This window comes from Pteropus vampyrus, unplaced genomic scaffold (genome assembly GCF_000151845.1).
Source record: "Pteropus vampyrus isolate Shadow unplaced genomic scaffold, Pvam_2.0 Scaffold150, whole genome shotgun sequence".
Lineage (NCBI taxonomy): Eukaryota > Metazoa > Chordata > Mammalia > Chiroptera > Pteropodidae > Pteropus > Pteropus vampyrus.
This window is the reverse complement of record NW_011888931.1, coordinates 3,362,222-3,387,519: the sequence shown is the minus strand read 5'-3', so window position 1 is coordinate 3,387,519 and position 25,298 is coordinate 3,362,222. Positions and strand designations below refer to the sequence as shown.

General features: G+C 34.9%; 1 protein-coding gene across 1 annotated transcript in view; it reads right to left on the bottom strand.

Annotated features, from left to right (window-relative positions):
* Window positions 1-25,298, bottom strand: part of MPP7 (membrane palmitoylated protein 7) — a 234,541-nt gene that overhangs the window by 69,552 nt on the left and 139,691 nt on the right. Inside the window, exons 4-6 of the mRNA XM_023536171.1 lie at window positions 17,512-17,589; window positions 15,039-15,119; window positions 5,409-5,540 (exon numbers count right to left, since the gene is read on the bottom strand). Of these exons, the coding sequence (XP_023391939.1) occupies window positions 5,409-5,540; window positions 15,039-15,119; window positions 17,512-17,589 (291 nt within the window). The remainder of the gene's footprint in view (window positions 1-5,408; window positions 5,541-15,038; window positions 15,120-17,511; window positions 17,590-25,298) is intronic.

Sequence of the window (25,298 nt, the reverse complement as noted above, 5' to 3'; positions counted from 1 at the left end):
CAATGCCATGCTGTGAGGAAGTCCAATCTAGCCAAGTGGAGATGCCACTTGGAAAAAGAGATGCCTCACTACCCTCCAACTTTCCAACCATCCCAACCCAGGTATCAATCATGGGAATGAAGGAACCCTTAGATGACTCGTCTCGGCCACTGTCTAACTGTCCTTGTAAGAGACTCCAAGTAAAAACCACTCAACTGAGCCTGAAAACCTCCAAAACTGTGAGAGATAATAATATATTATTGTTAGTTATTTAGTCACAAAATTTTTGTGTGGTTTGTAATGTAGAACTAGGACTGCAATGTACCTTCCACACTATGGGTTGTACTGTTTTTCAGTATAGGGCCATCCCATTTATTATGCTTAATGCTAGTCATCCTTTTGACTTAGTCTGTAATTCAATGAAGGTGACAAATGTTTACTAAGAACTTACTATGTGACAAGTACTCTTCTAAAGGCTCATAATATGATGATGAAAAAAAAAAAAAAACCACAAAGATTTCTGTCCCCTCACGGAGATTACATTCTGACAGAGGGGACAGACAATAAACAAAAATGGAATACTTATATGTTAGAAGGGGGTTAGATGCTATGGAGATGGGTTAGGGCAGGTAAGAAAAATCAGAAGTGCCAGGGCAGATAGAGGGGAGACATTGTAAAGACACAGGCCTCATTGAAAAAGATGACATCTGAGTAAAGAAATACTGGAAGGACATGGAGTTAGCCAAAGAGAAAGAACAGAAGATACAGCCAGGGCAAATGCACTGAGGTGGGCTGTGAATGGAATGTTCAAGGAAGAGCCAAGAAGCCGGTGGGGCTGGAATAAGGTAAAAGGAGAAAAGCAGGAGGAGGAGAGATCAGATGGTAACAGGGAGCCAGATCACGTGGGCTTTGCAGGTCATTGTGAGGACTCTGAAATTTACTCTGAATGAAACAGGGAGAACCCGCACGGTTCTGAGAAGCAGAAATGACACAGTCTGAAAGGATCACTCGACCTACTGTGCTAAGAAAAGGAGTGAGGGAAGGCAGAGGCTAAACCAAGGAAACAAATTGGAAGCTGTTACAATAATCTAAGAGAAATCTGATTGGCAGAAGGAGAAGTAATGAAAAGTGGTCTGGATATAGTATTGTAGAGCCAAAAGGATTTCTCAATGGGTTGGAAATGGAATGGGAAAGAGACAGAGGTATCAAAGATTGACTATGGTTTTTGGCTGAGCACCTGGAAAGATGGAATTATCATCAACTGACAGCGAGAACTAGATCTATGGGTGGAACACATTTGGGGACAAAGACTGGTTTACTTTGGAACATGTGAAGACTGAGATGTCTATTAGACATCCAAATGGAGATATCAAGTAGACAGATGGCCATACAAATGTAAAGATCAGAAGAAAGATCTGGAAGAGAAATAGCTCTGGGAGTCATTAGCACACAGATGTTGTTTAACGCCATAGGCTGGATGAAATCTCTTCCAGAATCTGTAGATAAAAAAAAGCACTCCACACATAAGGGTTATTTTGTTACAGATGCATACCCTGAAGGAGAATACATTGGATCTGCTGATTCTCCCTACCCTTGGATGGTAAACTAGGAGCCTGAGGCACGATCTCTCACTTTCTACATGATACTAGCACAACTCAATCTTCTTGTGGATCCCTTCATTCCTGAAGATATCTATTTCCATATTGCTTTTGAAACCCTTATTATCACAATTCCTTGATGTAGTGCTAGTACAACATACTTGCATGAAAATAAAATCAAAACTCAGTAAAATAGAGCACATTAAATGCAATATTATACAAAAGTTAACAGAGCTAAGGCATAAGATTTAAGAGATTTTGACAAAAAATAAGGATAGAGAGAACTTCAGATTAGATTAACAAGTTAAAATTCTCGTTAGATTTTTGTTGCCACTTCTGTAAATGGTTTATGAAAGAGGACTGGGCTACCATGATCTCCTTGAATAAAAACTGTATGTCCTATAACACTGCCAATATTGTAAGACCTCCTTAAGCAGGTAGCACATCGATTTCAGGTTGAACCTTTGAAATAAATGTTTTCGAAGTATGGTTTACCAAATATTTGCATCGATAACTTCTGAGACACTCTTTAAAATCTAGATTCCCAGGTCCCACCCAAAACTTACTGCCTCTTTGGGGCACAGGCCCAGAAGTCTATATTTTAAGTAAGCACCTGCAGTAATGCTCATAGTACCAAAGTTTGAGAACCACAGTTCTAAAATAAGCCAGAGGACAAACCATGCAAGAAACGCTGAAAACTTAGGATCGAATCCACCCAACAACAAATTGCATTTTCTTAAGCTTGTCTAAAAATTAATCTGGATAAAACAAATATGAAATGCTCCCCGCACATAAGGGAGGGAGGACAGCTCTGCCCCTCGCATCCTGACCACTGTTTTTCTCCCCTTCTCTCAATTCTTTTATCCATCCTCCCCTCACTCTGTCATCCTCTTCCCTTCGCGTTGCCAAATGTCCACATGACCTTTGTTTACTGCCTCTTCTCCCAGGAAACCATCCTCTGCTTAAACAGTTGTCATCGACTTTGTCATTCTATGTGACGTTTATATAACATATGCCTAACACGTAAGAACTTATAAAACTTTGCAAATACATTATAACTCAGTTGACATTTAAAACACTCCTGAGGAGGTACAGGTCCTGATTTTCTGATCAGGAATATGAGGCTGAGATGTTAAGTGACTTACTGCTGTAAAGATATAGAGCAGAAAGTGATACCCTATATCTCCCACTTAGGTCATCTAATGCAAGCTTCATATTCATTTTGCCACATTATTTTTGGGTCTAATAAACAAAATTATATTCTTAACACTGATAACCTAACCCATTCATTGCTAAAGTTTACTGCCTCTTCTTCTGAATCATTTGCCAAATGGCTCCTGACCATCCACTTGTATGAATTTTACTCCGCCTTGGCTTCCCTTCCCTTACCTATTTCTGATTCTTACTTCTTGACTTATTCTCCTAAAGATGCCTCGGACTCAGTCTTCTCTTGGTCTCTGCTTCCTTCCCTCTTGGCAGTTTTGTGGCTTCTCCAGTAACTCCCAAACTGATATATGACATTTGATAAATGTAAAATGACAACTTTGTTAAAAATAAATATTTTCTACTTTTTTGGGCACTGCATTTTTTAAACTTTAAATTTATTCACCCAATAATCCTACTTTACCTTTACAATAATTGTCAAACTGAAGATAATACAGTGATTATGCATTTGGATGAGAAAAAGTTCAAGACAAGTAATTCTCCTTATTTGATTTCCTATTCCAATGCTAAAACATTTTAAATCTTAATACTTTTCTCAAGAATCTCAACATAATTTGGGGAATTTCTTCATTCCAATTAGAAGTCCTATTTTCTGTATGAAGCTTTTATTTATTTTTACAACACAGCTCTTGGGACAGAAATCACACAATCAAATCATGGCTCACTAGAAAGAAGACGAAGCATCACTAAAATAATTTTAAGTAAAATAATTTAAAAGCATTCAAAATTATTTTAAATTGCATTAGTATATTTAATGCAATTATATTTAGAAAACTAAACCTAGAGTTTAAAGAAGTTATCTGCATATGTTTAGAGAGGGAAAGCTTTTACTAATTCACTTTTAAATAATTAACTGAAATTCAGAGAGAAAAAATTAAAAATCCATGTAAAAATGGGCAAATAAGCAGAATGTGAATTAGGGATAAAATAAAATGGAACTAAAATTCGTAAACACCCAAATTTAAGGGGAAATGGAGAGGAAAGTGCTATTAAGTATATTACAAAATATATGCCAAATTACACCATAATATACTAATAAACCAAACAATTTTGAGAAATGCTTACACTAACCCTGAATACACAAATATTATAAACTTGGAAAATACTCTCTTGCTTACAAGAAAAATTCATTTTTTAAACAGCTTCATCAGTTTAACCTATTTTTAAAGAAATTTCCCTGGTTCCTTTTCCTAAATGTCTAACCTCCTCCTAGCACCCACATAGCCCCACAGGCTCAGTATAACCATAAGAAAATTAAGTCACTTTTATCCCCCATGAATGCAAAAACTACCAAAAAGAGAAAGATATCAAGACACAATATGGTGTAGAAGAAAAAAACTAGTATTTGAAGATAAAGAGCCAAGTCTAGATGGATCTTAGTTCTACCACTTGTTAGCTGTGATACTTGAGGTAAGTTGCTTTCCTTCTCTGAATATGTTTCCTAGTCTGTAAAGAGAGAAACCATGATCTTCATGCCAATTATGAGGATTAAGTATAATATATGTAAAGTACTTAAAATAATGCCCGGCAACTAACGTATTACCAACTGCTACTTGCTACTGATTTAAATGTGCCCCATTTACCCTAAGTAGGATAAATTTATTTTTCTTTTAAATGAAATTTTTCTTTTAAATGTAGTTTCATAAAAATATGGATACACTGCATTCACTCCCTATTGCTGCTGTAACAAATAACCACAAATGTAGTGGCTTAAAACAACACAGATTTATTATCTTACAGTTCCGGAGGTAGGAAGGCCAAAATGGGTATCATGGGGCTAAAATCAAGGTTTCAGTAGGGCTGCATTCCTCTGGAGGGTCTAGGAGAAAATCCAGTCCTTGACTGTTCTATTTTCTAGGAGCTTCTGGCATCCTTTCGCTCACCGTCACAGCACTCCGACCTTTGCTTCCATCATCGCAACTCTGTCTGTAACTCTGACCCTCCTGCCTCTTTCTTTCACTTTCATAAGAACCCTCGTGATTAGCCTGGGCCCAGCAGATAATTCAGAATAATCGCCCCACCTCAAGATCCTTAACTAATCATGGAAACCCCTTTTGCCATGTAAAGTAACATATCTACATGTTCTTTAGATTAGGATGTGATGTCACTGGGAATTGGGGTGGGGGACATTATTCTGTCTATCATAGATCCTTTAACATAATTCAACATTGTATAAATTCTGGTGCTAAAATAAATGGTGACATTTACATTTTGAAGTATGAGACGCTTGAATAATTTCTCATTACTATTAAATAAGTAGGCTTTTTAGAAAAGCCATAAGCAATTATTTTTGGTTGCACCATTTAATCTCAAACCAACTGTGACTGGTGCATGTTATTTTATACTGTCTCATAAATATCAACAAGTTACATTTTAAAAATTACTGCTATTTATAACCTCTATTAATGCCTATCATTTGGCTTCATTTTCATTTTTCTAAATCATATTCTTTAGAGGAGAAAGTTCCATTTATTTTAAAGTTTGAAGACACAGAAAAAGTATATTTTAAAGAGAGAAATATATAGAATGTCCCCCATCAGATTTGGCTTTATCACGATATCTACTCATCTACTCATATCCGAGCACAAGATGTAGACCAAAACTTACCAGTGGTTCTCTATTTTTGACAAGGCGGATGATTTTTACTGAGTCTTCCTCATCATCAATATCATCAGGCATAGGAGGCAATACAGGATCATAATTCTTCTGAGCCACAGTATCATGTACAGAGAGCAACGCCTATCAGAGTCAAAGTTTGGTAAGAAAAAATATATATATATTAATCAAATATAAAACCCCAAACCCTTCAAACTATAAAATCAAATTGAGGTTATAATTTTGACATAACAATGGTAATAAGGCAACCATTTGAAAAGGAGTCTCTTACAAACAAGGAATATATAGAACAGCAGAAGACAGTTCCACTTAGCTGCCACCCCCCATCCCCAATGCAATTAATGTATGACAAAAATCAGCATAAAATATCTCCTAACCTGTGTGTTCTCTGGTTCATCCATATAAGAGTGGCAGTTGGGGACATGGTGGGCGGGGTGGGGGGGTGTCAATTTTGAAAAGAGGGAGAAAATGAGGCTATAGACATATTGCCCATGAGCCAATAGGAGTCTGAGAAAACTATGTATTTTCTTTCCTACTGTTAGCAGAAAACACAAAAATAACTGATCAATATGATTGACTAGCTTTAATTCTTTTGTTGTTTTCTCACTTTTTAATTTTTAGTGTAATAGGTGACCAAGACACTAAAGAGGTAAAACTCCACAAAACACCATCATATTGTCGTTATAGACCAAAAATTAGGAAAACACTGGAACCTTGACATGACACCACTCACTAAGTGAGCAGGTCTAGACTTATAACTAATTTGCTCCCTAACCAGCAACATCATAAATTACTCTAGCCAGAATCCGAGAAACCATCCTTGAAATCTCCTCTCTTACCTACACTTCCAAGGTCCAATCTGTATCCTGTAAATCCACTTCCAAAATGAATGCTCTCTAGTCTAGATCAGAGGTTGACAGACAATGCCACCTGCTTCTGTAAATGAAGTTTTACTGGAATACAGCCCTGCTCACTCACTGATATAATGTCAATGGCCACTGTCACCCTCCAATAACAAAATTAAGTAGAAGCAAGAGACACTTTTCACATAAAGACTTGACAGACCCCTGGTCCAGATCATTGATGCCATTGTTGATCTATGCAATAACCTCTAAAGAATCCAAATGCATTTATTTATCTTTGGCTCATTTTTAAATCCTTAAGTCAGTGTTGCCAAAGTGATTATTTTAAAACTAGATAAAATCACATAACTGGCCTGCTAATAACTCTTCTAAAGTTTTCCTCTGATCTCGGGATAAAGATCAAACTTGAGCATGTCCTAGTCTTGCATTTCTCTCCAACTGTACTTTATACCACTCTCACTTGGCCAAAACATTCGATATAAAAGCTGATCACCTGGTTACTTGATCTTATAGTGCCTTCTTCTTTGCCTTCATACATTCATAATTCATAACCATATAAATATTTTTATGTGCATATATTTAATATTTCTATCTACCGAAAGAGAAGCTCTAAGTGACAAATGATGTCTAGTTTTTAAGTTTTATTAACTGTAATGTAATAAATGGTATCTATTTCTTAATTAAGCTTTTTATTGACCATAATATATATATATACAGAAAAGTACACAATTCACACATTCACAGCATTGTTTCAAAAATGAATATTCCCATGTAAACATTCCCCAAACAAGAAATACGACATTAATTGAGTCTCAGAAGCCCCCGCTTATGCCCCTTTGTAGTCAGCATGCCCTCTATTCCTCTGAAGGTAGTAGTTTTGCCTCAATTTACATACTGCATAAATAGAATTTTTAAGTATGTATTTATTTTTTCCCTGATATTAAGTTGGTGAGAACCATCCATACTATTACTGGTGATAGCATTCACTTTTCGTTGTTACGTAGCATTTCGACATATGAATGTTTCACAGTTTCTTTACCCATTATGCCCATTGCTGAGGGACATGTAGGTTGTTTTCATTTCTTGACTATCATAAATAATAAATAATGCTGCTATAAATATTTCATATCGTTTGATGCATACACATATTTCTATGTATAATTTGGTTAAGTATATTTAAGAGTGGACTCTCTGGGTCATGGGTTATAAGAATATTCAACATTAGTAGACAGAAAGTTTTTCAAAGTGTTTGTCCCAATTATACCCCCACCAACAGCATTAATAAGTTCTGTGATCCCCCAACAATTTACATTATTAGTTTAAATTTGGCCATTCTGAGTGTGTAGTGGTATCCTCTTGGGGTTAAAATTTCATTTTTCTTACAACTAATGATATTGAAAACCTCTTCTTATGTTTATTAGGAATGTGCATACCTTCTTTTGTGAGATGCCAGTTCAAGACTCTTGCATGTTTTTCTATTCCATCCATCTTTTTCTTATCAATTTGTAAGAATTCTTTATAATATACTGGATCCAAGCTTTTGTTGGTTAGCCATGCTATGAATACATTTTCCCTTTTTGTAGCTTGCCCTTTCACTTTCTTATTAGTGTTTTTGATCAACAAAGGATCAAATTTTAATAAACATAATTAATATTTTTCCTTTCTGGTTGGCGCTTTTCATATCCAATAAGAGTTTCAAAGAGAAAGAATGAAGAAACCCAGACTTAGATACATTATAGTGAAAGTGCACAATGTTAAAGGCAAAGAGAAGATCTTAAAAATAACAGAGAGAAAAAAAAGATCATCAGAAAGAAAAAAATTGAGAGCTGACCTATCAGCAGCAGCAGCAATGGAAATCAGAAGACAGTTAAATTACTTCAAAAGTGCATAGAAAAAAATAATAGCCAGCCCAGAATTGTATATTTAACAAAAGTATCATTCAAGAATGAGAATGGGGGGGTGGGGGGATGCTGAGAAAACTTAAAAAAAGAAAAAAGGATAATACGACCATGGTTTTTGAAAACGCTGGACATCAGACAACAAAGGATGGTGACCATTGAGAGACAGGAAACAAACATGAGTCCTATGATTGCCCCAGTTTACAACATAGAGTTTCCTGGCTGTGTCAGAGGAAGAAGAACCCAGGCAGGAAGCAGTGGTCTCCTCAAGTTGAAAAAAACAGCTGAGAATCCAAGGAGGTCAAGTGGTAAAGTTCTCAGGGGTATGAGAGAGGAGAGAACTGCCAGGGTCAGAGCTCTGGAGATCTGCAGGGGGCCTCCTTGAGTCCTTAGCCAGGTACTCAACCAAAGATAACAGAAGAGAAACTACCAGAAAGGACTAGAGCAATGGTTCTTAACTGAGGGCAATTTTACTCACCCGGAACTATTTGCCAGTATCTGCAGACATTTTTGATTTGTCAAAATAGAAGCCAGGGATGCTCCTAAACATCTGATAACATATAAAACAGTCCCCTGCCCCAACAAATAATTATCCATCCCCAAAACGTCAATAGTTTTAAGGTTCGGAAACCCTGCATTATAGGTTTCCCCTGCGATCGGAAAGTAGAGCATTCCTATGAAAACGTTCCTAAACCTAAAATGACATAAAGCAAGGGGCAATTACTATTAATTTAGATGGAAAATTTTTTGAGCGTTTCCCAGAACCAAAAAATAACTATCAAAAATGAAATTAAAAAAAGTGAAAAATTGTGAACAAGATATTATCGAGCTGTAGAACAACTTCAATGGCCTAATATATAGCATAATTGGCACCTTCAAAGAAAGGAAGGGTGCTAAAAAAATTTGAAAAAATATGGCAGAAAATATTCCAAACATGCTGAGGAAAAAAAGCCCACATCTTCAAGAAGCTCAGTGTATCTAACTATGAGAAACGCAAAAGAAGTAATACCAAATTGTTTAAAACCAGTGAGAAAGTCATCCAAAAGGGGGAAAAAGCACATTTCTAGCAGAAAAAAGCATACACACACACACACACACACACTTATTTATATATATATTTCCTTTTTATTTATATATAAATATTTTATATAAATATATAAAGGGAATACACATGTTCCCTTTTATTTATATTATTTGTATATAAACATATATATTTATATATCCATGTATATATTTACATATTTATATTTACATATAGATCTATATTTATATATCTACATCTATCTATAAATCTATAAATATATATCTAAAGATAAAAATGACAATACACGTCTCATCAGAAAGACAAGCTGCAAGACAATGGAGCAACATCTTTAAAACACTCAGAAAAATACTGTCAACCTAAAAGAAATGAAGGAATATTGAAGACTTTTTAAAGACATACAAAAGCTGAACAAATTCATCACCAGCAGACTTGTATTCCAAAAAAAAAAAAAAAAAAGTTACATCTTTCAAACAGAAAGAATGGCAGCAGATGGGACTATGGATCTATACAGAGGAATGAAGAATACCAGAAATGTCCACTATCTAGACACCTATGGTAACTATCTCATATATATACAAAGTAAGAATAGAGATAACTAATGAATGCATTTTAAATGAATATTGTAGTTGATAGGCAATATTAAGAATACCAGCTATGTATTTTTCTTCCTTTGCTTTGTGTTAAGTTCCATGTCTAGATTTCGAAATATAATTTTAAGATTAATAGACATCAAGTTCCTAATTTTTAATAGCTTTGCTTTACAACTATTTTTGGTTGTAAAAGCAACATTTCTATTTCGGACAACTAAAAGTAACTTTGTATTCCATTTTCCTGTTAAAAGGCAATACCTAAATGAAAATTGTGTTTCCATATGTCCTAAATCCCAATCACAATTGATGGGTTTACCTGTCGCTCAGAATAATCTGCAGGAAATTGAACACTTGACCTTGTAACTCATCAGGCTCACAAGCTCTCATTGCCTTGGACTCCCTGAAGTCATTTCTATGTTCTAAGTATCTCTCAGGTCCACAGAATTAAGTGTCTAACTCAGAAGGATGAGTAACATTGATTTATTCCTCCAGAAGGAAGCTTAACTTTTCCCTTTAGCATGCTTTAATGAAACCTCATCCATTCTGCATGCTCAGGCAATGAGTAATTCACTTGTAGGTGAATGTTTTGGAAAGCTGAAAAATTACAACAAATCTTTTTATTTTATTGCCTAATACGGATCTACCGAATTTTCCCCAACTTCCTAAATTATAATACCATGTTCTAAAAATGATGTCACTTCCCTGTTTTATCAAAAATAAGCCACAGAATGATGACTCATAGAGTTTGATTTGCCTTTAATGTGACAATTTGATGCCTAGGAATAGTTCTTATTTATTGATGACTCCCTTTGCTTCCCCTAGAAACAAAGTCTTTGTAGAGATCAACAAACCTCCATCAGTGCCCCCAAATGCCACCAACATTATTGCTGATGGAATGGTCCATCGCTAAAGGAAGCTTTCACATTCTATTATATATATATATATTTGGGCCTTTCACTGCTCATTACCATTTTCCTTTTCTCACCATCTGTTCTTTCGTTTTAACTTTGTTATTCTGTCCTGGACTTTAAGATCTGAACAATAAGCCTGGATTTTGTAGACATTATTAAGAATACTTGTTTTATTTTTTTTGTATAGGGCAGCTAACCAATCAATTCAAAGATTTAAAGACTGAGTGTAATCTTTAAATCTTTGACAGTTCTCAGATGAGACTACTATTATGTAATGAGTCATTTTCTAACTACTGAAGACTAGAGGGCAACAAGTTATACAGGAAAAGTGTTGATATATATTCTAGTGATGATCAACTAGCATAGCTAAAAAAAAGAACATTAATTGAACAGGTCTTGCAAGGGCATAGAGCAAAAGGCCCTTCACATGTAGTACTGAAGGCACTGTACATTGAGAGAACCTGTCTAGATTATTGCTAAGGACAAGCTGTCAATAACTATCAAAATTTTAAATGTACAAACATTTTAACCCAACATTATTCACTGAATAAAATTCTGTAATATACAAGAGATGTGCGGTATAGTAATGTTTAAATAGCAGAAAAGCAGAAACAATAGAAATGTTCATCTCTAAGCGATAAGTAGGTAATTATGCTGATCCAAAGAGAAGTCCAAAATATCCAAATGTTAAAAGTCCAGAAAACAAGAAAACATTAAGTAGCACATTATATTATCCTATTTATAATGGAAAAATGTATATGTAATATTTCTGTATACAAAAAGGAATGAAAGGTAATATAGCCAATTAAGAAGTTACCTGAAAAGGTATACGAACACAGTTCACAGAAGAAAAAGTCTTTAAGCATAAAAACAATGCTCATATTCCCTAATAAAGAAATGAGGACAGCGGCTCCTACTCTATAGTTTGAATTAAAAATACTATTACGTATTATCAAAATTTTTTTCTGTATATTTTTAAAAGTATCAAAGGACTTTCTAAAAAAAGTAATAAACTATCACAATGTATCAAAGACAAAGATAGCTGTTTATATAAATAATTCCTTCTAACCTCATTTATGAATTCCTTAAAACTTTCTGTGTGTGTGTGTGTGTATATCTGTCCCTAAGGTTGTGAATGCTTCTTCTCTATTCCATGACTATGGTTCAATTTTTTACACTTATATCTTTAATCTACTTGGAATTCATTCCAGTAGGGGGAGTTTCTTACTTTCTCTCAATGATTAACCGCTTTCACCAACACCATGTATTGAAGTTACATCCAATTCCACCCATCCCTCACATCTGTCATTAAAGCCACAATTATGTTTCACCTGAATTATTTCTACGAGCTCCCAACTGGCCTTCCTCCATTCCGGATTCCATTCCTTCCACCCTACCATCACTCCTGCCCAAGTAACTGTTCTGTATACTCCAATCAGAGTGATTGTGTTGCTTGCCTATTTAAATGCTTTCGATGGCTTTCCACTGCTCTGAGAATGAAATCCAAACATTTTAATAAGCTCACAATTAGGGTGACCACATAATTTATCATCTAAATAAGGAAACAACTGAAATTGAAAGAGAGGCTATCAATCATAATGCCAGAAGTTCAGGCATAAACCAGACCATCCTGGGCAAACAGGGATGCGTATCCCCCCCACCCCAATCAAAGGCTCTGCTGCCTAGCTCTAAACTGTTGCCCCTCGTCTTTCACAAACAACTGTTCAGCCAAAGTGAACTTATTTTACAACCTCAAACTTGACAAGTTATATTCTTTATGGGATTTCACATACTATTCACTCTATTTAAAACATTTATTTTTCACATCCTACCCTTGACTCCTCTTTCTCCCTCCCTCTCTCTCCCTTCTCCCTTTTGATTATCTCAACTTATATGCCACTTCCTTCAGAAAGTTTTCCTCCCCGCTCCCTGCCCTGCCCGCCTCCAGATCTCTCCCACAACCCAAGTTTAGATTTAGCACTACTCCTGTATTCCACACGTGCCCTTTTCTTACCCAGAATTTCTCCTATTACCTTCATTAATCTACGTATATCTTCTATAAGTTGTATCTATAGAGCCTGGCACAGAGTAGGCATTAAATAAACACATGAGAATGAATGAATCAAGATGTGACGCCAATGACATTTACAAATTACCAAAGAAAGTTGTAAAACTTTTCAAAAGAGTTGGCAGATCTGTGGGATACATTACCTTCCCATAGTGGCTACATATTTGGTTGTATACATCTGTGTGTATTTTAAAAAGTTATTATTATTTTGGAGGTACACCTCAGGTTTCTTTTTAGTATTATTGTGAATTGAATATTTAAAATGGAACAGCAATCTTTAAAAGTAAATACTTTCTTTATCCAGTGAAAATTAAAGACAATATTCAAATTAACACCCCAGGATTCATATTTCACATTTTAACTGTCAGTTCGACTAACAATTCATGTATATATGTCATATTCTACTGTACCACTTTGATTCTGCTTTAAAAAAAAAAAAAAAGCAAATATTTTATTTCATTCCCAGGACAAAAAGGGGGCAGTGATCGTATTCTGAAATAGAATAAAACTTATTTGGGGGCTGCACTTCTTAAAGTAATACCTATAAAAGTGAGATTCAAAATGATGACAGTTAATATAAATGATTTCAAGGAAAGCAATGTCAAATGTTAGGTCAAAAAGGAAAGAAAGTTTTTTCTTCCCAAGACTGGCTAACTAGAAAAAGTTATTGCCAACTGCAACATCATGTGCCTGCAATCTTACCCACCTTCTACAAATTATTCCCTGAATATACACCTTTCAAGCTGACTTCTCACCCATGCTTTATTCACACTGCTATGTAAGTATGAAAAATAAAATTATTCCTCTAAAATAATTTTTGCTATGATAAAGTTCAAGTATTCAAGTATAAAGTTTTTTTGAATGGCAGTGTATAATGCCATCTAAAATCATATCTGCCTCTCAAGTCAAATGCCAGTTTCCATCCAGTATATTTGCTGTTATTAGCTATTTCATTTCAAACGAACTTGAACAGAACACCAAAATCATGTTTTGTTTTGGTCGGAAATTTCTAATACTCAAACCAAGATAATACTTCTCAAAAAGGAGTTAACAAACTTATCGCAACTAACCTTAAATGCTCTGGTTAATATTTCTTTCTTATGTACAGCCTAAGACCAACTGATGAAATTTTCAGAGCACTGACTGTGAATCTCCTACTCTGAGCTCTTAACCTTTCCACACACTTTGTCTTTAATATAAAGCAACTATTCTGCTCTAATGCAATCCTTATTCTTTTGGAACTAACATTTAACCAGCCTCCTCTGTACCATTACAAGTTAATTACTCTCATATTACTAATCATAATCCATTTACCCTTTACAGCAATATATCCGTGTACTTAAATAGGGGTTAGAAATTATAGTCCATGTATATCTTTATCTTTTATTTAAAACAATCTTTCTTTTTTTGAATATCAATTTAAGACCATAGATAACATTCCAGTGGAGATTACTCAAGGAAGGTAGAAAGCAATTTTGCATCTAGGCATAAATTTTCATCCAACAGTCCACGTATGCTTAACTAATCATGTTAATTACATAATTATGTACTCTATATGTAACTTTGACTCATGGACAATGTTTTACATACAACTGCAGTAGTGTCTAGTCCAAAACATATAAGTTTTCGGATTTAGTGCATTAAGAATCTTTGAATTAAGGACATTTTCAGAATGCCTTTTGTTGACTAATCACATTGGAGGAAAAAATAAGTGACAAAACATGGGAGGAAAATTGCAAGGAGAATTGAATTTGTCTACTGATATTTTATTGGTATTTATGCTGAAACACTGCTCTGCTCTGCAAAACTATAGGATGTATTATAACATGAACTGATAGAGGGATAGGAGACGGGGTGGGGGGAAGGAATGCTGAAATAATCCAACAGAAAAATAGATATAGTTGTCAAATATATTGGAATACCATTAACTAGCCAAGTAAAATGAAGCTAAACCAAATCACTAATAGGTTCTGTATTCTGTACTTGTAACTTCATTTAAAAGGAAAATAACCGTGAAGCCACATTATGTCTGCCAAATTAAATCCTGAGCTTCTCAACTAAAGTATTTTGTAATGTCACAACATTAGCATCAAAAGCTCAACTCTTTTTCCTTAATGAGAGTTAGACTATTAAAATACTATGCGCTTTTTAAAAATACATTTACTTGAAAATTGATGCTCGAAACAAAATTCAACTGAAGTCTCGGAAAGTGGCCCTTTTGGAAGATATTTATTGCACGTCCTCACCTTCACATTGGGTTTTGACAGCAGTTTCAACAGCTCTCTGATCTCACTGTTTAATGGCTTGTTCTGAAGCTCTTCGGCCAGCTGCAAGAGAGATCACATTGACATAAAGAACACTTAGTGAGAGCGTTGGGTAGTTCCACGTGTGACCACTGCGATTCTATCTTGCTACTGTTCAGTGATTAAGGAGAAGTCGGCATGAAGGAAAACAGACTATCAATCATTGCTCTTCTTTTTAGGCCCTTGGTAGGCCAGATCCTAGCCCAGGCTCTTGGCTGAGCATAAATCAGTCAGATCATCTTCTGATTTATTACAATGAGGGCAAACCCAGCACTTCATCTACCGAATGGGGTTTAGCGTGCAGACAAAGGGCCACTTGTAAAAAGGACTGGATCAAGCTTTGACTCAATTTGAAAGGGAGAAAGAGAGAGAGAAGAAGAAAGGAAGAAAGGAAAGGAGGAAGAGAAAAGAGAAAAGAGGACCTGCTGAATGAGGTGGTGAAATCCACAAGGTTTCCCAAAACCCACAGTAGCTTGCTATTCAGAGCCTGGGTGAAAAGAACTAGAATGCCTCTAATAGAACAAATAGTCTGAAACTTTTATTATGTTTACCTACACAGACTAAGAAGTCTGTTAAATATAAACCAAGTCAATCATAAAATGACTTATAACAGGTTGACAACTACGCAGCACCAAAAACACTGACTGTCCTTTACAATGTTTAAGAATTCTCATTTGCTGGTTGTAGCTAAAGAAAGGATTTGTTGGAGCTTTGAACCTGCCTCATGTTCTTCATTAAGATATCTTCCTATCAGAATTTATATTCAATTTTGTATTATAGGAAGGATCACATAATTTTCATAAGAAAAGCAAGTCTCGAAAAAAGATTAGAATTATGAAATATGAAATACAGAAGTCAAACAATGTATATATTTTCATTTAAAAACCTTTCTAAAACATTGGATTAAATTTCTATTTGCCCTGATGTTTCTATCACACTAAAAATTTTCTTATCTCTGGAAAAGTACTTTTCTCTAAAAGAAAGACATAATATAAATTATGCACAAAAAATAAAATCAGTATATTCATTGATTACATTTTGAAAAGTGCTTTTACTTTTTCAAGGTAACATTTTTACAAAATTAAGTTGCAGAAAGTCACAAAGGGCTCTTTGCACTCTTTGGTCACTTAATATGTAACAGTATTTTTTAACATGTCAATGCACTGTTCTGATAAATTCCAAAATGCCGTTTTACCATATTTACTAATAGTCTCTAATTTTTTAAAAAAGCGATATTGCTGTAGTACGATTTCATCACTTTATAAACAAATATTTCCCCAAACCCTCGACAGTAAATTTTTAAAAACTGGTTTTTAAGACTTTCTCAAGTGGCAAGTGCAGCTTTTTGTGGAACTATATCTACACTTTTATTCATCTTCACTTTAAATGTTTTGGTTCTATAATGCAGAGGTAAGCTCCCTCATAAAATACATATGTTGAAACATTCTTGTAACCTGTAATTTCTGTAGATAAAAAAGGAAGGCAAAAAGTTTGAGGACTAAACAAATACCATACAGCTTGGAAATTTATTACATATGCTTTATTTTCTAAATTAGAATATAAAGTGTATCAAGTAAACTATACCTGAACATGGTCAATTTTTTTTTATTACTCTTATAGCCATGGTATTTTACTAAACTGAATTACATTTTATCATAACAAAGTTTAAACTTAAAAAGCAACAAATAAGCTCCAGGAGATCACTAAAATCAGCCTTCACACTAACCATATTTCTCGTCTAGCTTAGTGTCCCTTATAGTTTATCCAGGTGTGCTCTCAATTCATCCGAGTCCGAAAGTTAACAGCAAGAAACAGCAAGTTAGTTCCCTCCCCCACATTGAAAATAAAATTATAGCTACAGGAAATTAACTACTCCATCAATGCCAACTGCTTCTAAAATTTATTTTTTGGTTATGAAGGTAATTTGGAAAGGTCTAATACCCATAAATCATTACTATGCTTTATAATCCATTTTAAAAACAATCCTGTCTTTTTATGTATTTCATATGCCTCATTCCTATACTAGCATCTGTCATTTTTTTAGTACTGTCAGCAATAGAGCTATCTCATTTGTCTTTCTCTCTCCAAAGCATTCCTCTTGTCTGTGACTTTCTCCAAACGCTAATAGCTGACAGCTTCTCTCTCCCCAGAGAGTTACAGCCTAAAATTTCTATTGCGTAGTTACTAAGGTAGAACAAGACGGTATCTACAGGCAAAATTTTCGAACAGGAAAGTGAGTGAAAATCAGCATAACATCGGCGTAAGCTCAGTGATGACAGGGCTTTCAGAAACATTTGCAACTTCTGGTGTTCACGCATAGGATCGCACACATCTGTCTGTGCTAGGATGAGTTCTGCCGTGGCCCGGCGGGTGGGAGACATGTCCCAATGATCTCAGAAAGGACACACTTACTTACATCATCAGCCAAGGCTGCCGCGCCATGGAGGATGGGCACGGGATTCTGCTTCTCGTAGTAGTGAAGTTTTTCATGAATCTGAAAGAATAGCAAATGCATATATAAGTTCACCTGCTGGCAAACAATCTGAGATATTTAACCGTTTTTTATCGTTGACGATAGAAGCCAATCCATCGAATATTCTAAACAAAAAGTATATGTTCCTATAAACTTATAGATGACAAACATGCATACGTAATTCATCCATGAGTATGGTCCAGTGTTTATAACATGAATCAAATGGAAAAAAAAAAATCATCATCAAATAAAACCCACTTAGAAACAACACCTTTGTTCCCCCCAACAAACATTAGCTTTATAAAATCTTTAATTTCTAAAACATAGCGCTTTAATACTTCAAGTATTGGTTGTAGTATATATTCCTGCTAAAAAACACACATTATGATTAAAGTAAAGCAGTAAACTGGCAGCCTCGTTTGGGCAGTCTGGTATGCGACCGCCACCAAGGGTGAAGAAGCTGGCGCTGTAGGACCTGTGTGCCAGCACTCCGGGAACAACACGCTGTTCCTTTCACTTCTTCTTCTTCTTTTTTTAATTGCCAGTTTTTCCTCCCAAATTCAAGTTTCTAAGAAAAAAAAAAGCGATTTCTCTTAACTAGCGACATTTCTTATAACTAGTTAGCTTAAATAAAATAATTTCCCATACTGGAAAGAAAAATTACATTAATAAGAAAATAATTTGGGGACTTCATTTCCCATCATCATTACCCAAGAAACTTAAAGGCAAGAATATACTTTAAAGCATTATAAAACAAATTGTGTTCCTCTAAAATTCTAGTATTATAGTTAAAAAGTGAAAGATGGTTTGACGAATGCAAAACTGTCAGCACTTGTTTAATGTATGTCCGCTCTTACATAGGTACACTTAAAATTTTATACTTGAAAATCTACTTTAGCTTCTTATTGATAGTTGACCAACTGCCCCCCGCTACATATGAAAAACAGCTGCACCTCACAATTTCCTATTTCTAATAGGAATCAAGGAATACACTCTTTAATTATACTCAAAGCAAACCATACTCTCATGTAAAAAGTCTGGAAAGATTTTATTTTGAATATCCTAATGATACTGCTAAGAGGAGATTCTATTACCTTTTTGGCAACCTGGTACATAATGCAAAGCATCAGGGAAAGAATTTTGACACTTATGATATTCCCAGAATCATCAGGGCAAAATTCTTAATATCTTGGAACTATTAAGTATTTATTACATTCAAGTAATAAACAAATTTCCAAGAATACAGCTTTATAAGGAATAAGGTTTGATCTGAACATTATTACAGTATAATTTAAAACAAAACCAACCATCCTAAGAGCTAAATTAATTTTGCTTAAGTACTTATCAAGAATGAGGTCACTTCAACATATACTATGATGGAATACTGAACTTTCTCTCTCATAAACTCCTCTAACTTTATTGCAACTACTTGTTTATATGTCTGCTTCCCTGCAGTAATAAATATAGAAGCTTGTACTTACTAGATATCATGTGCCTAGATTACCTAATAATAGTTATCAGTACTATCAGTAATTCAGTCTTCCATGAGTTCAATATTTTAATACTGTAATCCTTACAAGTACCTTAGGAGGTAGATGGCACCATTATCCCAAATGTTACAGGTAAACAGGTACACAGGAGTGAAATAACTTGCTGTGGTCCCACAAATTGTAAATGACGGAGCTGGGATTTGAAACCTGGGCCATCTGGCTCAGCCTCACAGCGTTTTGTCACTTTGCTAGCCTGACTCTCAGACTCACATCTTGTCTGCGTTCTTCACTGATCTCTTCCACTGAATGCATATGATCTGTCTGTAGGACACAGAAAGGAGGCTAGATAGAAATGTGACAGAGTAGTGGCTGTTTTCAATTAAGACAGGATTACTGACGGTTCCTCTCAGTCTCTCCACCCTTATTTTTCCTTTCCTATGGCTCCTAATTTTTCTAGATTCATTTACATTAATACTATAATTATAACCAAAATTACATGCCCCACATACATTATTTCTCCACTTCATTTGCTTCCTCTGAGTGGCTTTTAAAAAGAGTCAGCTCTTCTTTCTATATCATCTTGTCTCTAGATTCTTACCCGAGGGCCCACCGCTCCCCTGCCAACCTCTGGCCTTTGTACTAGATCAAGAATTTTTTAAATGTTCTGAGATTTCCAAACTCTGGCAACCCTATGTTATGTTTTTTTACTTCTATACATAATTTTTTAAATTAAGCTGGTAGGAAAGTAAAACTCTAAATAATTTTGAGCTGTTCATGTTTCCAGAAATATTGACAAATTCTGCTTAACACCAGAAAAGAAAATTTAAAAACCAAAATGAATTTTAAATTCTAATACAATAAACAGGTAACATGTATAGACTTCATGCCGAGGTTGTTCAAGAGAACTTTCTGTGAGGATGTTGAAATCATTCTAAATCTGCCTGTTCGATATGTAATTTGGACTAGTCATATATGGTTATTGAGCACTTGAACTGTGGCTAGTATGCTTGAAGAACTGAATTGTCATTTAATTTTAATTAATTTAAATGTAAATGACCACAGGTGGCTAGTGGCTTTCATATTGGATAACATGGCATAGCTTTATATTATGCACTCTGTAATTTCCCTCTTAACTCCCCGCCCCCTCAAAAAAAAAATTCACTCTGATATAATTTGGCAATTTTGCCTGAATGGAAACATTTTGGAATCCAATAGACAAAATATATATCCAAAGACATGGCTTAATCATCAATAAGGCAAACTAACATCTATTACTAAATATCATGTATAGCCAAATCTGCAAAATCTCATTTTAACTAAACATGTCCCTTTGAAGATTCAGCGGTGGGATACAATTCATTTTTCTACCTGAACAACAAGAAGAAAGCAAAAGTGGAAGGAGTTGAGGAAAGGAAACAGGCGTAAAGAAGTCTGGAGAGAAGGGGAGGCTCCAGTTAAATTCATTTCCTATAAAAACTATGCAATTATTCAAAAGTAAGATCTTTAAAAAGAGCATGCCAAAATATTTAAAATACACTATTAAGAAATAACGTACATTTCAAAATGCATGTGCATTTCAAAATACACACACATTTATGCCCTAAATAGTATAGTCTAAAGTATGTGTCCTTAAGGGTTTGTTTTCTATCATTACATTTGTAATCAGAAAAAGGCAGTTAAAATAAAAATCATTTTTATATGTAACCGATTCTTATAGGAAATATGTAATTACCTTCATTTATACACATCTTGAAAATAAATATTTAAAATTTGTAAGGGAACCTGGTGCCAATAATCTAAAAAGTACACGTACAGTAGAAATCGTTTTAAACGAAGCTTCAATAACAAAAGTATAAATAAGGCTTAACCAGTCCCAGTGCAATCATTTGTTTTCAACCTCTCGGTGATGAGTAGAGGCATTGAAACTGAAAAACCCACTCACGGTTACTGGAATGACATTAAGTAAACCAAGGCTGTAAAATCCGTTTCCTGTCTTCTATTATGAGCATAAAAAAGTACTGAAATAACTGCTCAGCAGTTTGAATCTCTTCTATGTTAGGTAAAAGTACCCAATCTAAAAGTGGCATTGCGTGCACACGCACACGCATGCACACACACGCACGCACAACACACACCCATCTCCCTCCTTTATTTAATACATAAAGAAGAGGGAATTCTGAGTATTAAAAGATCCCTGGATACAACGACAGCCAAGATGAGCTGGAAATTATACACTATGTTGTGTAGAAATAAAAAAGTATTCTAATGGCTGGGACCCTCACTAAAAAGAACAATTTAATCCTTTCTCCAAAAGGATAAAAATAATTTTAGCTCAAGAGAAAAAAGGGACAATAAAGGGAAAATTTAAAACTGAAAAACAACAAGCATAGCGAAGGCAATGGTGCTAACTGTATGTCCTCCTTTCCAGTTTTAGACCACTAACCTTTCTCTTTTGGTTAATTTTCACGGCCAATAACTCCAGAAAAAAGAAAAACTTTAATAGAACCACTGAGAGTTGAAATCCTTGTTCCGTTCCCGCCTTTAATGTGATAAAATCTGGCTTTCCTTTGCCACAGATACATATTATCACATGAAATCAGTATCATATATTCTAAATTTATCAAGAATTTTTTAAAAGAATGGATGTTTGATTTCAGGAGCTGTTTTCAGCATTGACAAACATTTTGTTTTCTTATTTGACCAGTTAATTTGGTAAATTCTATTGATAGATTTCCAAATACTAAGCCATCCTTGCACTCCCACGATGAACCTCACTTGATTACGATGTATTATTCTTTTAATGTGCTATGGAATTTTACTGGCTAATATTTTATGAAGAATTTTTGCATCAAGATTCACAACTGAGGCTGGCATTTGTATTTTGGTATTGTTTGTTTGGTCCTGTCTTTACTGGGTATTAATATCAATGTTATAGTCATTTCATTATTTTTAAAACTATGAAAGCTTTCTATATTTTTATATGCTCCAAAAATGATCTCTTCTTTAAGTATTTGATGACATTCCCCTGAGAAACCAGCTGAGTCTGATACATTGTGGAGGGTAGCTTTATCCCCCAAATTTCTTTATTTCTTCTGGCTGGTTTATGGCAATTTCTCCATTTAGGTTTTTCTACTGCTTCAAGTGTCAATTGTAGAAAATACTATTTCCTAGAAAATTCTTTTTATCTGGCTTTAAAAAAAATTACTTAAGCAAACAGTCTCTTAGGAGTCTTTGAATTTCTTGTATTGTGTACATTTTTCTCCATTACCATTTCTTATTTGGTGATTTATACCTCCTCTATTTTCTCCTTTCATTAGTGACTAATATTGATTTTACTGTATTTTCAAAGAACCACCTTTTAGATTTATTACTTTCACCATTTTTGCTTTCTAATATTTATTTTTGTTTTTACCTTAATTTGTTCCTTCTATCTTTACGTAACCCGGCCATACATCACACTTCAGTCATGTGCATCACACAAATTATTGGAAAACAAAAGAAAAGGCAAACTAGTCTAATCAGAGTTTATTCATTCCTAAAATTTTGAGTAAAATAAGCACCCATTCCAGAAGAAAGATACTCTGGGTCAGAGACAAAATACGGCAGGAGAGTAAGTAATTCTAACCTTGCTATTAGAAAGGTGACCTGAGAAAGAGATGAGGACATACATCATACAAAGGGAAAACTTCAGTTGACCTATTTAAGGAAGCTGAAATGTTATTTGTTCCTCTTTCATTCACGATTCATTAGTTGAGCAGCTGAGAAGAAAGAGGTTTTTGTCAATTTAATCTTTGCCATTACTTTAGTACTCGCTTAAGAGTACTTAGTGTAGGACGAAAACATCGGGCCACCTGTGCCACTAGTGGCACTAAGACCACGAAGGACTAGCTCTCAACCCAACTGTAAAATCAGAAGTGAAATCACATACTTTCAACTCCCTCTTTTCATCTTTGCCCTTCAGTCATGAAATGCTTCTAATAATAAGGAATTTACAAAGCGGCTTTCATGTGGTTTTTTGTTTGTTTGTTTGTTTTCATTGTGTGTAGTGCACCATTCTCTAACTTCTAAAATTTTCGCAGCATTTTAATAAAGTTCTATTTCTAAACAGACATATAAAAAAGGAAAGAAAATGTGACAAACTGCATACCAGCATCAAAATTAAAGAGATATTAACCTGGTATCTTCAGAGATCTTGCGATATAAATCATAAAAGATATGACTAAAGACCCATCCTTTCATCCCTCCCTCCTCCTTCTCCTCCAAGGGAAAAAAAAATATGCTGAAACTGGATACGGTACCACACACATTTTCATACATATGTGTGTGTGTGTGTGTGTGTGTGTGTGTGTGTGTGTGTGTGTGTGTGTAATACATGCTATTATTTTTGAAGTGTACTTAAATGATACTGTTTCCTTTACAACTAAATTTTTCATTCAATACTATATTGAGATATGTAGGTTGATAAATGTCCATCTAGTTCATTTTTAACAGCTGAATAATAGTCTATCATATTAACAGCAGTTTACTTATCCATTTTTTAATTGAGGAACACTATGGTTGTTTCTGCTTTTTGCTACTGCATACTCTTTCACATGACTTCTGCCTGCACTCTGGTGGACACGCCTACAAGTGTTTAAGTGTTTCTTGTGTCCCCACACCCTAGCTAAGACTTGCGTTCGCAGACTTTTTGCCGATCAAATGGATATGAAACTGAATCTCCCTATGGTTTTAATTTCTATCGTCTCCAGTCTAGGACTTGTCTTTTCATAATAGTTTCTGAGGCAGAGATAGCGGCTCCCCAACACCAATTGTCCCCTTCCACAGTAGCTAGAAAGAAGCTGCCTAGTCAAGAGCTGCATTTGCTATAATGCCCACCCTTCCCCCTCCTCCCTGCAGTTAGGTTAAGGAACATTAGCTGTCAAACATGAAATGTAGGTGTAAGTTCTAAGTGCCACTCCCAGGCTGAGACCTTTAGGAAACTCGTATGCTCCCCATTCTGCCAGCTGGATGCAGATTAAGACAAGGCCTCAAGGGACAGCAAAGCTACCAGATGGAAGGAAACTGGGTCCCCAAAACACTTTATGGAGGAGAGTGACACATCAATCTGGCATATCCCTCTAAATGATTACTAAGTGGGAAATTAACTTCTACTGTCTCTTAACTATTACATTTCTTGGACTGTGTCAATTGTTCCCCTTACCTTAAATAATACAGTGGCCCTGGACAAGCAGAAGTTTTTTTTAACATACACGGATATATATTTTTCTTTATTGTTGTGCATTTTATTTCTTAAGAAAACATTTCCTATCCTATGGTAATAGAGAGATTCTCCTGTGTCTTTTTTTTTTTTTCTTAAGTTTTACTTTATATGCTGAAGTCTTAACTCACACCACAAGGAGCTCTCACTTTATCACTTTCCAAAAAGATAACACCATTTACGCTTTTCCCACTGGTGTGCAATACTACTTGACATTGATCAAACTCCCACATACAAAAAGTGTCTGTATCTGGGCTCTCTATTCTGTTCCTTGATTCGCCTCTCTGAGCCAATATCATTACTATATTTTTATATACACTCTTGATATGTAGTAAGGCAAAACCTCTTAGCCCTTTATTCTTCCACAAGGTTTTTAGGACCCCATATTCCATGAAAAACCAAGTTAATGTGTCTTAGCCTTGTTATTTCTCTGCCTTCTAGGAATTTTCCTGAAATCTATCTTCCAATTCACTTTGCTCTCTTAAGCTGAGTCTAATCTCTGAGAGACCTATGCAGAATTTTGTTTTCTTTAAGTGACTATATTTTTTTATTCCTGTAGTTTAAATATGGCTTTTTACAAATCTTTCTTCTAGCACTCAAGTGTTTTTCTCATGATTGAGGCCTTCTTTTATGTCCTATATCATTTTAAACATACTTAGGTTATAAGGCTGTTTTACTATATAGAGTGCTTAGGTTTTAAACTTGCTATTTGTGGTACCTGTTGACTAAAGCTGAAAGTAGATTTTATTTTTCTCAAATGTTTTGTAATTTGGGGTTGTTCGTAAATCTTCTGTGGGGTGGTTATATGAACCAGTCCTAGGGTGATGGTATAGCTTTTCAGAAATATTTTTTATTTGCTTTTAATGGGTGACCTTCAAATATCACCAGTCACTTTTCTATTTTCACAGTTAGGATTCCTGGAGTTTGTGGATAAAAAACTCAAACCCCAAGCTATGGACCAACTAGTTCATGGTTACAAATTC